Genomic DNA, 15,693 nt, shown 5'->3' with positions numbered 1-15,693 from the left:
ATGGAACGAGGCACTTCCTCAGAACAGTCTCATCGCTTGTGACCATGGCTCACTTGGCCACAGCGGCTGCTGACGCCACTGTGGCTCTGAGCAAAGGCTGAACACCCTTTTGGAGCCTGCGGCACTTGGGGGACCTGAGCTCCTGGGGACCCAGCCTGCAGGGCCCCTTGCTGCCTTCTGCCTCCTACGGAATGGCCAATGTAGGTTTGGTTTTGCTTGTCTTTTCACTCTGGGCAGCTCCGTAAAGATGGAGGGCTCCCCTATAGAGCTGGGACCAGGGTCCTCGGAAGGGTAGAGCAGAGTGTCCTGCTGCAGGGTGGGGGACAGGGGGAGGAAGAGGGGGCGGGTGGCTACTTCTGGCTCTCCCAGGCTTTGTGGAGCAGCAACAGGTCCCCTGCAAGTCCACACGCTTTTCCTGCCTCTGCCTGGGCTTCCTGAAGTCGGTCCTTCCCTTCTCAGGGCCTCAGCCTCTCTGAGGACTGAGGGGCACTGGACAAGATATTTCCTAGTTTGGTGGTCTGTGGAACTGGGTCCTGAAAGCACTGGTGTCCAGCTCAGGGTGCCTCCCTGCTGGGGAGAGAACAGGAGGCTGAGGCTCCAGATTCCTTGCCTTCCCCAGCTGTCATGACCTTCTGCCAGCTGGCTTTGGAGGGAGGGCAGGGGCTGAGAGGCAGAAAGCCCTGGTCTGCTGGCTAGTTAGTGGGCAAATGGCCACTCAGAAAAGCCAGAGAAATGAAAGCCTGGCCCAACCACACCAGCCCAGATGTGGGGGCTGACGGCTGACCCAGGACAGTCTGGCAGGGGTCCTGGGGATGATTTCCTTCTGCTGGGGCCCTGAATAGCCAGCAGGGCCCACGAGCACTGCTTGATACCCAGGGGGCAGCTGAGCCTGGGCCTCGGGACTTTCCAGGAATGCTTATGGAGGAGGGCATAAACTTGGAGTCCTAGGTGTCCTATAGGCCTGGAAATTTCACTATTTTGAATTTGCTGAGGGAGAGCTGGCAACTTGTGCAGTCTCTGAACTTCCTACCGTGTCTGATTCTACTTACACCTCGAAGAACAACACCTTCTCTCCTAGAAACTGGCTCAAATGCCTCTTCCTGTGGGAAGTTCTCCTGGATTTAGACTTCTCTCCTGCCTCTCCCTACATACCCACACATAGCATTTGAGGAGAGGCACAGGGCAGGGAAAGATGCACCATCAGCTCTTGACTCTAAGGTGGGCTAGACTTGCCTCCCCCAGGTTGTGGCCCCACTGATTCACTGTGTCTGAGATGGGGTTATGATATGTATGCTCAGGAAAGCAGACTGTTTCTCTAGTCTCCGAGGCTCTGGGTGGGGTCGTCCATGCGGATGGAAAAGAAGACAGACTAGGAGCTGAATCTCAGGGCTTGTCTCAATTTACAGTTGCTTGGCCCAGCATCCTAGGGGGTTAGGGGTGGGGGTAGGGGTCCTTCCTCAAGCATGGACGCTGGAGCCAGGCGTGAGCCAGGCAGGAGCCATCCCACAGATGCAGGAAGACCCAGCTCTCAGCTTAATGTTTCACCACGTTCTCGATCTCCCTCCCCTGCCAGTCAGCCTTGTGTGCAGCCTGGCCCTAAGACCCACTCCTCAGACCCCGGGGGGATGTCCTAGGAGACCCTGGAAGTACGACCTCCCTTCCCCACCTTCCAGAAGCAGCAGCTCAAAATCCATTCCAGGGCTGAGAAAGGAGAATCTGATCGGTCAGGAGCACCAGGATGGTCTGCACAAGTGCCTGGTCGGAGGGCCAGCTGTGGCCAGAAGAATTCTTCAAGATCCCCCTTTCCCCACAGTCTTGCTTGAGGGCTGGCCCTAGGGTGCTAGCATGTGCCAGGGATTCTAGGCGTGTGTTAGGGTGTGCGCGCCTTCTGGCGGCGGAGGTCACTCTCGATGGCCACCTCACCCTGCGGGTACGAGAGGATTCCCTGAGTCCACACACAGAGTCTGGCGTAGCAAATGGCACACAGTTGACCATCAAGAAACATCTGGTGCTGATGCTGCAGAAGCCATGTGGTGTTGAGGTGGAGAGCGTGGATTCGAGCTGGACAGCCTGAGTTCAAGGCAGCGGCGTCCCTGTCGGCAGGCTCTCCCACCTGTGCCTCGGTTTGCTCCCTTGGACCAGGGAGATGATAGGGTTATGGGGAATGTGACAGCAGCAAGCCGTGCGGGGCACCCTGTAAGGCTGTCATCCCCGGGCCCTGGAGGGGGCCCTTCCACGGCCATCTCGTGTTGCACTTGCTGCAGTCCTGGGTTGGGAGCTCTAATCGCGGGTGGGCTCAACACCCCGCGCGTCCGCGGACAGGGCCCTGCTGGGTGCCTGCGCGAAGCCGAGCCCCAGGTCCTTGAGTGGGGGTGTGGGGGAGGCGGCTGGCAGGTCAGGGCCCGGCGGCAGCAGGGAGACTTTCCCTGGAGGCGGCAGTGGGGTCCTCGCCCTGCCCGCCCTCAGGCCCCCTCTGTTCCGCGTTCCAGTGCAGGGACTTCACGGCCCACACAGGCTACGAGGTGCTGCTGCAGAGGCTGCTGGATGGCAGGAAGATGTGCAAGGATGTGGAGGAGCTGCTGAGGCAGAGGTGAGCCAGGCACCAGGTAGGGGCCTGCAGGGGGCGGGGCGGGGGCTGTGGAAGCAGCAGCCTCACCCTCCCAGCCAGGCTTCTGTCAGGAAAACATCCCCTGCCCACAGTCCCTGGGAGTGTGACTCTCCTGCTTTTCCCAGCCTGGGCCTCCCCTCAGTGGGCCAAGAATCTGACGTCCCCTCAAATGTGCAGGTATTTGGCTAACATTTATTTCAAAGAAGGGCTGGAACTTAACGTTCTTAAGGAGGAGCCTGCAGGGCCCGCAGTGGCTGACTGGTTGGACCCTCAGTTTCCAGCACAGACGTTCAGGGGTCGCTGTGGCCAGAAGGGGGGACATGGAGCCGGCGCTTTGTTCTTGCAGGGCCCAAGCCGAGGAGCGCTATGGCAAGGAGCTGGTGCAGATCGCCCGGAAGGCAGGCGGCCAGACAGAGATCAAGTAAGAGGTCCCATGCCCTGGGCTCCCTGGCATGGGTTGGAGTGGGGCAGGCCAGGAAGGGTCTGGATGGCTCCAGGGCAGAGATGCCTGAAGAACAACTCCCTTGGGGGCGGGGGGTTCTGGGTAAGGTCAGGTTCTGTGTGGGGCAAACCTAGCTGTCTGAATGCCAAGAAGGCTGTGGGCAGGGGACAGGGGCTATCTGTCCTCTGGTGTTTGTGGCACAGCCCCCAGCATCTGGGTAGGCTCCACGAACGTCCTGAGAGCCAGGTGACAGGCCTTCCCCTGGTCGCCTGTGCCCCGTGCAGCCTTGGCTTAGGCCGAGCATCAAGGAAAGAGGTGTGAGCGGGGACAGCGGCAGGACATGTCCTTACCCATCAGCTGTGTGATCATCGGCTGGGTCAGGCTGCTCCCTGACACTTTCCCTGCTTCCATTTCCTTGACAGAGAGCAGAAGGATAACGTAACCTTCCTCAAAGGACTAATGAGGTCCAGAGGCTCAGCTCAGGCCTGGCTTAGAGGGGAGGCAATGGGGGTCGTTGATGCTATGAAGCAAGGGTCTTCTCCAGCCCCAAGGCCTGGGTCCCTGTGTGCAGACTGGGGGGTGGGGCAGCAGACAAGGAGAGCATGAGGATTTGAGGGCAGCTGAAGAACTTTCTTCCCAAGGCAGCCCTTGGGAGGTGTGAACTCTCCCCCTGGGTCAGGACCTTCTGTCCAGGAGCCCCCACCTGCAGAGCCTGCCACTGCTCCCCCAGAGGTCAAGCTTGTCAGCATCTGGCTCTGCACAAGGAAAGTGGTTCCAAAACCTGGCACCAAGTTCCCTCATTTGAGCGCCCTGAATATACAACACTCTCCGGGTCTTCTAAAGACACAGGGGACCCTGGCTGGTTCCTGCTTCCAAACAGGAGTCAGATAAGTCATGGGAAGAGCTAGAGGAAGTTTTAGAAGTGGTGTGGGCCAGGGAAGATTAACGCTTAATGCCCAAAGGTCTGTGCATGGGCCCAGAAAGACAGGAACACAGCCCCAGAAGAAAGAATGCATGAGCGCCTGTCCCCACTTGGCCTTTGCGAACTGTGTGACTGGGGGCAGGTTGAGTTGGGTTCTCCTCTGCCCACTTTGTGCAGAGAAACAGGGCAGGGCTGGGGCTGGACGCAGACTGGGTTCAAGGAGGGCTCACGAACGGGTAAGGAATGAATGGAAGTCTGATAAAACCTTCTTCGCCTTTCCTGGGGAAGAGGGATTGAGAGAGTATGACCCAGGAGGCGTCCCTGCCCACCTCCTAGCCAACCAAGCCAGATGGAAAAGGAGAACCTTCCCAGAAAGAGAGGAGACCCACTGCGGGTGAGGGGACAGGGTGCTCCGGGCAGGACTGTGATAGGCTGGAGGTAAGCCGTGTGAGGCACACTCACACTCAGAAGCCCGTGAGTCACTGGGCACTTAAATCGGGAAGGAGAAGCCACTGACAGAGAGAACAAAATGGAAGGGGATCCTGGTGGGTGGCAGGAAAGGGAGGGAGGGACACAGCATCTCACCCCACTGCAGGACTAGGAAGTGGGGGGCAACACTCTGGGCAGTCACGATCCCCTGCATGGCTATAAGAGGCCAAGTGGGGCAAGGTCTACTTCCCTCCTGTATGGTGTGACCATGGGGTGGTCACTGCCTCTCTGAGTCCTGTGCTGGGCTGTGAAAGCAGAGTTGCCCTTGGGAGGTGTCCTGGAATCACCGTGTCAAACAGAGAGAACCAGGTCAGGGCAATGCTCAATCAACAGTAGGCTTCTTGCCAGTCTTATAGGCACCTGTGTATGTCAGACAAACTGGGCTCGCTCTACTTGGTTTAGGGCTGAGTAGCGTGACCGGGCAACCTAGCCATTTCCTTTAAGGCCCAGCCCCTCCCTGGCCCAAAAAGCCAGAGGCCAGCATCACTGGAAGGGCAGCCTTCGTCCAAGTGAGAGCATCAGTGGTAGAGCCCCAGACCAGAGCAAGGAGTAGAGACAGGGCCTGCCTTCTGCTTACCAAGGAGGAGTTGGAGCCCAGGTTGGGAGTACCAGGTCCCATCACAGCTGACCCAGCATGGGGGCCCCACGGCCCAGCACGCAGGTTTCCACAATAGATGGAATGGTGGGTGAGAACCAGCATGGCCCCGAGTCTGCCATCAGGCTGCAATGGTCTGAGCAGGGTGCCCTGGGGAGGGCACCTCCTGGGAGAGACAGAGAGGGAGGGGAGACACCTTCCTGCGGGAGGACATTCAAAGCCAGTGGGCAAGAGGGGCAGGGGTTGAACCCTTCCCACCCGGTTCACCTGCGGCCTGCCTTAGGGTCATGCCCTATGTAGCTCCCAGGTGGGCTGACTGCACACACTAGGTGTTCAGTAAGTGTTGCTGTTGAGCCACGTGGCATGTACTAAGACTAGTGAGACCATGCAGTCCTTCCTGTCTTCAAGGGTGGGCCAAGCATCCAGCATCCATTCATTTAGTCAGCAAGCGTTTATGGAGCACCTAAATGATGTGCCTGCCATGCCCTGCTGAGTTAGGAGGATTCAAAAATCTAAAAATAACATAAAATAAATGGCCCCACTATCCCGAAGCTAGACTCTCTCCAGCACACTGTGGGGAAACCTCCCCGATCCTTTGCCTCAGAACCCCTGCCTCTAGGGCCTTCTGCCCCACCTCCACCAGGAAGTCCTCCCAAACACTCAGCCTTGTGTGACTGTTAGAGTCTTGGATTGAGTCAGGTCACCCTGTCCCAGCACCAACCCGGAGGGCTCCCTGTGGGATGAGTGAAAGATAGCCGTGACAACACAGGTCACTTCCTCATTGTCCAGGAGACTGGGAGGTGTGTTGGGGTTGGCCCCTGGGAATGGCCTGGCTCTTCAGCCCATTACAGCCCATCACCCGGTGGGGTGCACCAACCAGCCTTGCCACGGCCACCCCCCTTTCTAGGTCCCGTGGGATGCTTTCCCTTAGCTCCTTGGGGGTCAAGTAGAGGGCTGGGGGTGCACGGGCTGGACAGGAGCAAATGGGGAGACACAAGCTGAGGAGTTAAGTGACCTCAGGAGAAGCCCAGTGAGAGCAGAGAGGGCAGAGAGGGCCGGCCTCCCTGGCCTCTTCTGCTGCCCGAAGGGGCAGCATTTCTTCATGATCCTCTGACCTCAGGCCAGAAAGCTCGCTGGGGCCTGGAGGCGCAGCCCTGTATGCTGACAGGAGGTCACGCCCCGCTTCACACCATATCTGACAGTCGTAGCCTCCTCCTCCTCCTCTGCCTGCTGCCTTAGCTAACGCCCGCTGGGCTATGGAACAGAGAATGCCCCGAGAAGACCCGCACTGAGGGAGCCTCGCAAGCCCTTTCAGTGCACTTTGAAGACCTCATTACGCCGGTGACGGGCTTATCCGTATGGTTTAAGCTGCACAGCCGGCTCAGAAAATTCACCTTGACCCTCCCTTCCAGCCTCCCGGCCTTTGCTCTGGCGGCTGCTCTCATTTCTACCCTGCCCAGTCCTACCCATCCTGTTTTGCTCCCCTTGCCGCAGGTAGGGTCCTGAGGTGCCACAGGGCAGGGGTTCTGGAAATGAAAGGAAATCAAGGCTGGCAGGCCTGGGGCCAACTTCCTGTGAGCCCCTGGGTGGTTGCCACAAGTCAGGACACCTCCTCCAGGCATGTGGGCTTGAATCCCCGCCTCACCTGCCCTTGTCACAGCCTAAAATGCTGTGGTTTTCCTGTCAGAAGGGACTTTTTTGTTTTTTTTCATGATCTCTCTTTTGAACTCAGAGAATGAAGACATGCTGAGGGTGTTAGTGGGAGGGAGGCAGGCCTTCGTCCCATCAGGCGTCCTCTGACACCAGCGCAGCCAGGCCCAGCCTCTGGCACAGAGGCAAGAAGAGCCTGCTGCTGGTGTCTGGGAGGCCAGAGCCTCTGGCCAGCAGGAGGGCAAGGGCAGTGAGGCCCCAGCAGGGGCGTGAGATGGGGGGGGAGAACATGGAAGGAGGTGTTCACACTTGGAATTTCTCGACTGTGTTTGAGCCAAGCATTTCAGCCGTGCGCCCCGAGAGCCAAGTCAGAAAGGGCAATGGAATGAGTCACACATAAGGACGCTGGTGGCAGATAACAGAGGGTAGAGGCCTGCATGAGGCCCCGTCCTTGCCATGTGACAGAGACACAATAGAAGAGAAGCTTGAGCAGGTCCTGGCAGCAAGAGGGAGGACCTGGGAGGGAGAAAAGCTACGAGATGCCATCTTTTCTGGGTCGGATGGAGCATAGAAAGACTATAAATGCTCCACAAATCCTGCACAAGATCAGGGTTTAAGGCCATTCTCCAGGGGTGAGTCTTGGCTAATCCACAGTGGGCTGCCTCTGGTTCCAGGAAAAGTAAAGACCACCCTCCCCCCGACAGAACCAAGGCCTTCTTGAAAGTCTGGGGCCAAGAAAGAGAGGTGGTGTCCTGGGCCCTGTTGTGTGAGTGGAGCTCTGGTGGCCTGAAGGTCCCCGGCACTGGGTAAAGGAGGGCTGGGCAGGAAGGACTGCAGCCCAGAGGTGAGCAAGGGGCGGGGAGGGAGGGGGGAACATCTGGAGTGGTCACAGCCTGCAATCCTGCCTCCCACCCTGGTCCCAGGCAGAATGAGCACCATCACCCCTGCAGCCCCAGTGGGCAGCAAGCCAGGGGACAAATGGGAGCCTAAGGTGAGCATGGGCTTTGTCATCATCAGGACTGACCAGGGTGGGAACAGAGATTGCATGTCACATGGCAGTGCTGTGGACTCAGGCAGGGACTCCCAGCATCCAGGGGTGGGGTAGGGAGAAGGACCAGCTGTCCCAGGAGGCTGTGGTTCCTTACAGACACCCTGGGCCTGGGAGGGAGGGCCTGGGTCCACAGGCCAAGGAGGGTGAGGCAGGGTAGGTTTGGGATTGAGAAAAGCCTTGGTATTTATCAAGTGTTGAATTTGTTCCCCCCTAGGGATAAGGGGGAGGAGAACCACGTGGAACCAGGAGGAGAACCTTGCTCAGTGGGCTCACAGTTCAGTGGGGCGGGGGTGGGGGGGACGACACTCAAGGCATCAGCCCAAGGTGACAAGAGGAACAAATGCTCAGAGGGACAGAAGGGGAAGCCTTGCAAAGATGTTGCACAGAGGGAATTAGCATGTGCAAATGCCCTGAGGCAAGAAGGAACTTGACAGAGAGAAGGAACAGGTGGGTGGTCAGGTGACTAGGTAGCCCAGAAAATGGGGTTACCAGGTGGGAAGTGACACTAGGGGACAGGAGCTGAAGCGGCAAGGGCTGGGGTGGCGGTAATAAGAGGCAGACAGAGAGGAGATTGAGGAGGTGAAAAAGAAGGCAGAGGAGGGGGAGGGAGAGGGCTGAGAAAGGGACGACTCTGGGTTCCTGGTGCATACAGCCAGGTGCAGGCTGATGCCTGCACTGAGAGGGGAGTGGGCTGAGAAGCAAGCTTTGCGCGGGAGCTGAGTCCAGTTTTGGACACTTTGCATTTGAGGTGTTTCGTGAGCTGTGAGATCTATAAAGAGGTGAAGACCAGGCCGTGCATGTGCTGCCTGAGCTTTGGGGAGGGATGGGGTCCTGAAGGATTTGGGGCCTGGGGAAGTGGGAGCACGCACTGAGCCTGGAGGGGCTCTCACCATGAATGGAGAGACTGAGGCAGAACATGGGTGTGTGGGTAAGCGGAGGGATCGGAGGGAGAGCCCCTGGCAAGGTATAGATTCTGTCAGAAAAGTGTCCTGCCCCTCATCCCCAGGGTGGCTGGGGTCACCCTGGCAGTCCCCCTCTCCTTCCTTTGGTGAGAAGCCAGGGGCTGGCCCTGCCGTCTCACCCCCTGTGTGGCCACGGGTCAGTTTCCTCTCCTCGCTGATGCTTGTTTTTCTCATCTGTGAAATGGGGACCATCTCTGGCAGAGCTGTGAGGATTAAAGAATTTAGGCCAGCCATTCTCACATTCGAACAGAAAGCAGCTCTCGGGGGCCTGTTAAAACCCAGCTCCCTGGGCCCCACCCCGGAGTTTCGGCTTCAGGATCTGCCTTTCCGACAGGCCCCCAGGTGACGGTCAGGCTGCTCGCCCTGGGACCACACTTGGAGATCTACTTAGTTTAGGGCTGGGGTCCACCCCAGGCAAGACCCCCGCAGTTCTCTTCTAGGCCTGGATCCCTGTGGGTCCTATCAGGTTGCTGAAACCTCAGTTTCCCTAACTGTCCAGTGAGAAGAGGGAGGCCCCTGGAAAGCCTTCCTTGACGCCGCGGAAGGGCAGGAGCTCAGAGCGGTCCCGGGCGGGCGTCATGAGGACATACGGCCACCAGGGGGCGGGCGCGCTGCTCCGCGGAGAGGCAGGCAGGGAGCACGAGGGGCGGAGCGCGGAGCCTGAGGCCGGCGGCGGCGGCGGCGCCGCGGGAGGGGGTGGGGGAGGGGCGGGAGGGGGGGGGGGGGGAGGTGGGGGTTGGGGGGTGGGGGAAGTGGGGGTTGGGGGGTGGGGGAGGTGGGAGAGGTGCCTGCCCGCTGCTTCTGTGTGATCCAGCAAGCCTGGCCACTCTCTGGACTCAGTTTCTCTTTCTGCCTTGATTGACAGCGCCTCCTCAGGCAACCTGGTGCAGAGGGTGCCCCAGCTTATTTTGCCTCCTTGGTTAAGAGTCTGCCAACGCAGGCAGAGAATTTCACTCCAAATACCACCTTAGGGCCAGTCTGCAACCTCTGCGCTCCGTCTATGGGTGCACTCAGAGACTTGCCACCCATGGGCCCACACTGGGGCACGACAGGCCTAGGCATCCCTCACACAGCTGCTGGTGGACGCAAGTCGGTCTGTTACCAATGCCCGCATGGGTGGCGGGGTGGAGGTGGGAGGCTGAGGTGGGGGAAGGGAGCCCGATCTATGGAGCCCCAGAGAGAACCTCAAGGGAACCCCTAGCTGAAAGCAAGACCTGGGGGGGGGTCTGATTACTGTGGGCACCCAGTAAGCTCTTAGGCGGGGCAGTATATAGCTCAGGTCAGGTTCAGGGACCTGAGGGAACCCCCTCCCCAGGACTGGGATGTGCAGATGTGGACTCAGGGGAGGGTGGCACAACAGCAGCCATGTCCTGACAGAGGTACTTTAGACCTATTAATTAATTTATTCCTCATCACCGTCCTGTTTGTGCTATTATCCCCATTTTACAGAGGGGGAAACCAAGGCACAGAGAGTAAGTCCCTTGCCCAAGTTCGCACAGCGAGTGCACAGCAGAGCCTTGCCTGGACTCAGGCTACCCGGCTCCCGGGTCTGCTTCTGGTGCATGTGGGAGTGCGGAGCGGGAGCCCCTGCCCAGGGCCTGCTGCCTTCCCAGGCTGGGATTGCCAGTTACTCTCCTGCTCCATCAGGCGGGGAGCTCACCCCACCGAGTGGTCCCAGCCCTTGAACCCCAGTGACCTGGAGAGAGCCTTTCGCCCCTGTTGGTTGCGTTTCCGATCCAAGGAGATGTTTGTTTCATGGCACCCCGTTACCCCTCAGGAGACAGGACTGGGTCCTGGGTGGGCTCCGACACCTTAGCTCATTTGTGGTTCTGGGGGTCAGTCCCCACAGTAGGACCAGGCCACTGCATAGAATATAGGAGGCCCAGTTACATGCAAACTTCAGAAAAACAACAAATACTTTTTAGATGTAAGTATGATCCATATATTACATTATATTAAAACACTATTTGTTGTCTGAAATTCGCATGTACCTGGGTGCCCTATATTTTTCTCTGCTGTCCTGCAGCCCCACCCCTGGGTGTTCTCCCCCAGGGCCAGCCTCTTCCCTTCTTGTTCTCCGAGGGCCCACATCTCTACTCCAGAACAGCTGCACTGCTGCCTCCTGACTCCTCCTGAGATGCTCTCTCAGGCACCCCCGCTCAGTGCACCCTATTGTATACTCCTCCTGGCTCACATACTTCTCCTGGGTCTGCTCTTGGAAATGTCACCACTGTGTGCCCAGCCACCTCAGACAGGAACAGGAACAGTTTCTCACTGTCCTCCCCCCTACGTCCCATTCTTCTTGCCCCACATCTCTCTCCTCTGGTACCCCTGCCTGGCTTGCCTCGCCCTTCCAGCTTCTTCCAAACACCCTCCAGCCTACTTGCCTAAAGCCAGGTCTGTACCCTCTGCTGTCCCACTTCAGCTTGTCCTGATGGCCTGGGTGAGGGAGGGAGAGCCCTGAAAACACAAAGCCAGGAGCATTGCACCACAGCTGGGAGGTGTGATAGCTTTACCATTCCCGAAGAGGAACTCTACCTTCCAGAAATCCCAGCTTGGTTCTGAGTGGTGGTCACTGTCTGGGTCTGGATCAGTGTGTGTGAGTGACCTAGGGCCTTCCCACCAAATGAAAAGTCCCTGGGGTGGCGGGGGGGGGGGGGCTTCCGTCCTGTCATGCCCTCCTCCCACTGACCCTGGCCTTTCTGTTTTGCAGCTCCTTGAGGGCCTCCTTTGACTCCCTGAAGCAGCGTAAGTCCCAATGGTCCCCAACCCCAGGCTGCAGAGTGACAGGATCTTCTGGGAACAGCCATGTCCCCATAGGTGGAGGTAGATAGGTTCTAGTGGGGGGTGGGGGAGCGGTGGGGAGGGCAGTGCTCAGGCTGCGCACAGGGCCCTAAGGCTAGTGGAGGATCTGGGAGGTGTGGGGCGGGTCTGGGCAGAGGTAAGTGTGTGCGTGGTTGAAGCTCCTCACCCCTGTGCTCTGCCCCCAGAGATGGAGAATGTGGGCAGCTCCCACATCCAGCTGGCCCTGGCCCTGCGCGAGGAGCTGCGGAGCCTTGAGGAGTTCCGCGAGAGGCAGAAGGAGCAGAGGAAGAAGGTAAGGCGGGTGCTCGGGGGTGGGGCATCCTCACTGAGAAGGTTGTGGGGATTGGTCCCTCCAGACAGAGCCCAGGCAGGGTGGGAGACTGCACTCCAGGCTTGGGGATGAGAGTGACTTGATGGTGAGGGGATGGCTGTGCGCTGAGACGGGGCCCTGGAATCAGGGCCCAGCATGCAGGCCTGAGAGCCCCACTGGGGGTCTTCCCCTGAGCTGTCTCATGCCAGGGAGAGGGAAAGGCATGGGTCTTCTTGATTATCCTCCTACAAGAGAATGTGGATCCTCACAGTTTGGGGGTATCCAGAGGCGGCAGCCTGATTTGGGGAGTCGCCAGAAACTGGTCCTCAGCCCAAGGGTCAGGGCTGTTTGAGCAGGAGAAAGGCAGACTTGGCGGCTGGCCTTCGCAGCTGCTCTGCCACGCTGCCCAGGCTGAGGGGCAGACAGAGCCTGTGGGGGGGCTGCCAGGCCTTCCCTGGCATCCACAGGTACTTCTCACCTGTGGATGGGGCGTGGCTGTCCCTAGGCGGAGGGACTACATGGGAAGGAAGTAAGGTCCCCATCATGGGAGGTATGCAAGTAGAGTCTGGAGGTTCTTTGTCAGGGAACCTACAGGGGTAGGGTGGGGACGGGCTTGGTGACCTCAGTGTCCCAGGGCCCTTTCCCAGGCCTGAGACTCTCGGAGTGGCTGAGCACTTGGCTGCGGGGAAGGCAGCTGGGTCCACGTGCGCACTCTCTCAATGTGATGAGGGCGACGCCCCAGGCAGGATGGGAGAGGCCAGCACACAGAAACACTTCTTGCTTGGAGGTGAAGGATCACTGCAGACTCTCCAGAGAACCAGAAATGGAGAAGTCCACACAACTGAGCTGTGAGGGGAAAGGCTTTCCTGCTCATGGCTGGAGCCAGGCTGGCCCTGGGTGTCCTCGGCAAGCTCTTCTCCTTTTGTGCCTCAAGTTTCCCTCCTGCAGGCTTTGGGGACCCAGCCCTGGTCCAGCCCCCCTTGGTCTTCTCAGATAGGCTCCGGCTCTGATGAGTGGCTCTGACCACAGAAATCTAGTGTGGCTGCCCTCCCTGCCCACCCAGCCAGCCAAATCGGGGGCTCGGGCTTTCAGGATTCTAAATTTGGGTCCCTGAGCAGACAGCTGGTCTCCGAAGCCAGCCCCAGAGGCCAGCTCCACCTCGAGGTGCTGGAGCAGGTGGCCTCTCTGAAGTTTGGGGCTTGCCTGCAGGATGCAGAGCACCCTCTGAGACAGCGAGGCCACAGACTGCCTATTTTGAGTTCTCCTGTGGCCAGAGGGGGTGTTTCAGAGAGATACCTTCCCCAGAGTGGCCAGGGCCCCCCAAGTGAAGAACTGTGGAGTAGTCTGCAGGAACACAGCCCGGGCTCATGTTATGCACCCGTGCGCAAATGAACACATGTGTGTGAGGGGGAAGGGGGAGCGGGGGGGCCCGGCACACGTGTGTGCCTGCCTCTGAGCAGGTGGGTGTGTCTCATGTGTGTGTGCCTATATCTCTGTGACCTGCTGGCTTGCCGGAGGGCTCCCTGTCAGCCCTGGCCCCACTGAGACCCGAGGCAAAGCCAGCCCCGGTCCTCCTTACACCCCGATCTCTGTCACAGCTGCCTTTCAGTCTCTGCCTGAACAAGAAGCCTGCGAGGTGAGGTCAGGGTGCACTGGCCCTGTGTGCCCACAGGCGGCAAAAGTTTGGTGGCAGGGCTGTGTGTTCCCCTGTGTGAACAGGCCCATGGCTGTGCACAGGGACGTGCAAGAGTATGCTTGTGTGTACTTGTGTGTGGTGTGTGGACATCCTGTGAATGTGCACACGAAGGCCTGCATGTGCAAATGTGAGCAGTGGGGACACTGGGGACCTGTTAGTGTGTACTTCTGTGTGTGTGTCATGTGGAGCTTGGCATGCGTGTGCCAGAGTGTGTACACAGTGACAGGTGTGAGAATGTACAGAAGCCACAAGGGGGGTCTCTGTGAGTGTGTGTGTCTGTGTGCGTGTGTGCGTGCGTGTGTGCAGGGTGGGTATTCCAGGGACAGAGACCAAGTCTTGGCTGGAGTCTGAAGCAAAAAGTCATGATGGACACATCCTGTCCTGGGCTCTAGTTTTCTGTCCTGAGCAGAGATTGAGAAAGAGCAGGGCGTGGGAGAGAGGACGTCTTGTCACTGTCCCCTTCAGAGCCAGGAGGGGACGCTGTGCCTCATCCCGGGGCCACCCCATCCTCTTGGCCTAGGGGAGCACCGGGGGCCCACAGCACCCCTGCTCAGAGCCCCATGTCCCCTACAGTACGAGGCTGTCATGGACCGGGTCCAGAAGAGCAAGCTATCGCTCTACAAGAAGGCCATGGATGTGAGTGTGAGGGTGTTGGGCCTGGAGGCGTGGGGGACTCATGGTGCAGACCCCAGGAGCCCTGAGCTGGGCCCCTGGGACAGGGCTGGCCTCTGACCACCTGTCCGACAACAGACACCATGGCCTGTTGGGTGCTCGGGGATGCACGGGGAAACCAGGGCCCATGTGGCTAGGCCGAGGCCCTGCTCTTGGGGGGGCTCCTGACTGAGGAGCAGACAGTCAGTCCCAGACAGTGGCCCACAGGATGATCTATGCTGTCGTTTGGGGACTGAGGGTGGAGGGACAAGAGACTGCTGAGCTGTGTCCCCTGGGACTCCAGCTGAGAGGGAGAAAAGGGGTTCTGCAAGAGGGGACAACACAGGCAGAGGCCAGCATCATGAGGATGCATGGCATTTGGGGGGACTTGCTGGTGGTTTGATGGGACCATGTCTCTAAACAGGATGCGGCCCTGGGCAGGGCCGGAGTCCCCAGGTGGGGCAGGGCCTGGGAATAAAACTCTCTTCTCCATCTCCCTTCTGGACCCCTAGACCCCTGTCCCTGGTGAGGAGGCCCCCACTCCACCCACAGGCCCCCGACAGGGAGAGGGGAGGCTGGGTTCAGGGACCCTCACTGTGGGCACCCCCACAGTCACACTTCTCCACCCCCTCCCACCCAGTCCAAGAAGTCATATGAGCAGAAGTGCCGGGACGCTGATGATGCTGAGCAGGCCTTTGAACGCATTAGCACCAACGGCCCCCAGAAGCAGGTGGAGAAGGTGCGTGGAGCCACTGAGGCCGTATGGTGTCACCCAGGGCTGGAACAGGGCAGGGAGGGAGGGAGGTGCCATAGACCCCCCAAGAAAGGTCTGCAGCTGGGATATCTGCTCACTCCTCTCTGAACCTCCATCTCCTCATCTGCGAAAGGGGTTTCCTGGAGTCTCAGGGCATGGACAGGCACGGCCAGCTTAACTCTCACATAACCCATGGAGAGGTGCTCAGGAGGCCCATGTCCCAGAGAGGAAACAGGCCCTGAGACAGTGAATGACTTGTCCAAGGTCTCAGAGCCAGGAAGCAGTGGAGAAAGGATGCACACCCAGGTCATCAAGCACCCGAGATCTTGACTGCTCTGGCCTCTGGACCAGGGTGGGCTGCCAGAGATACCAGGGCCCGAGAGCACATTGTGCCCATTGCACAGACAGGAAAGCTGAGGCCCAGAAAGAGCAGGGGCCTGAGGGTGAGTTAGGGGCAGCAAGTCGAGGGCAGAGCCCAAGCCCCAGCCAGTGGGGTCAGCAGTGGCCAGGTGGAGCGGCGGGACCTGCCCATCCACATTTCTCCTTCAGGTCTTCACGTCCAGTTGTCGCACGTGTAGGCATGGGCTACATGCTTCTGTTTTTATTTTTTTGTATTGGACCTTTATTGATTGTGGTCCTCTGTGGGGTGAGGCTGGAGTTAATGGTGGGACGTGCCCACAGTTGGCTGCTGAGTGTCCTCTTGGGTGGCTCAGGAAGGCTGGGGCCAGCTCAGCTCTGCTTTCCCTCTCTCTCCTCAG

General features: G+C 59.0%; 1 protein-coding gene across 1 annotated transcript in view; it reads left to right on the top strand.

The window, feature by feature from the left end:
• Window positions 1–15,693, top strand: part of PSTPIP1 (proline-serine-threonine phosphatase interacting protein 1) — a 62,682-nt gene that overhangs the window by 33,069 nt on the left and 13,920 nt on the right. The window contains 6 exon segments of the mRNA XM_032865167.1: window positions 2,490–2,590; window positions 2,955–3,029; window positions 11,433–11,467; window positions 11,710–11,816; window positions 14,104–14,166; window positions 14,822–14,920. Of these exon segments, the coding sequence (XP_032721058.1) occupies window positions 2,490–2,590; window positions 2,955–3,029; window positions 11,433–11,467; window positions 11,710–11,816; window positions 14,104–14,166; window positions 14,822–14,920 (480 nt within the window).

The sequence above is a fragment of the Lontra canadensis genome, unplaced genomic scaffold (genome assembly GCF_010015895.1).
Source record: "Lontra canadensis isolate GAN:19392208 unplaced genomic scaffold, GSC_riverotter_1.0 scaffold28, whole genome shotgun sequence".
NCBI lineage: Eukaryota > Metazoa > Chordata > Mammalia > Carnivora > Mustelidae > Lontra > Lontra canadensis.
The sequence above is the reverse complement of the archived record's forward strand: the minus strand, read 5'-3'. Positions and strand labels throughout refer to the sequence as shown.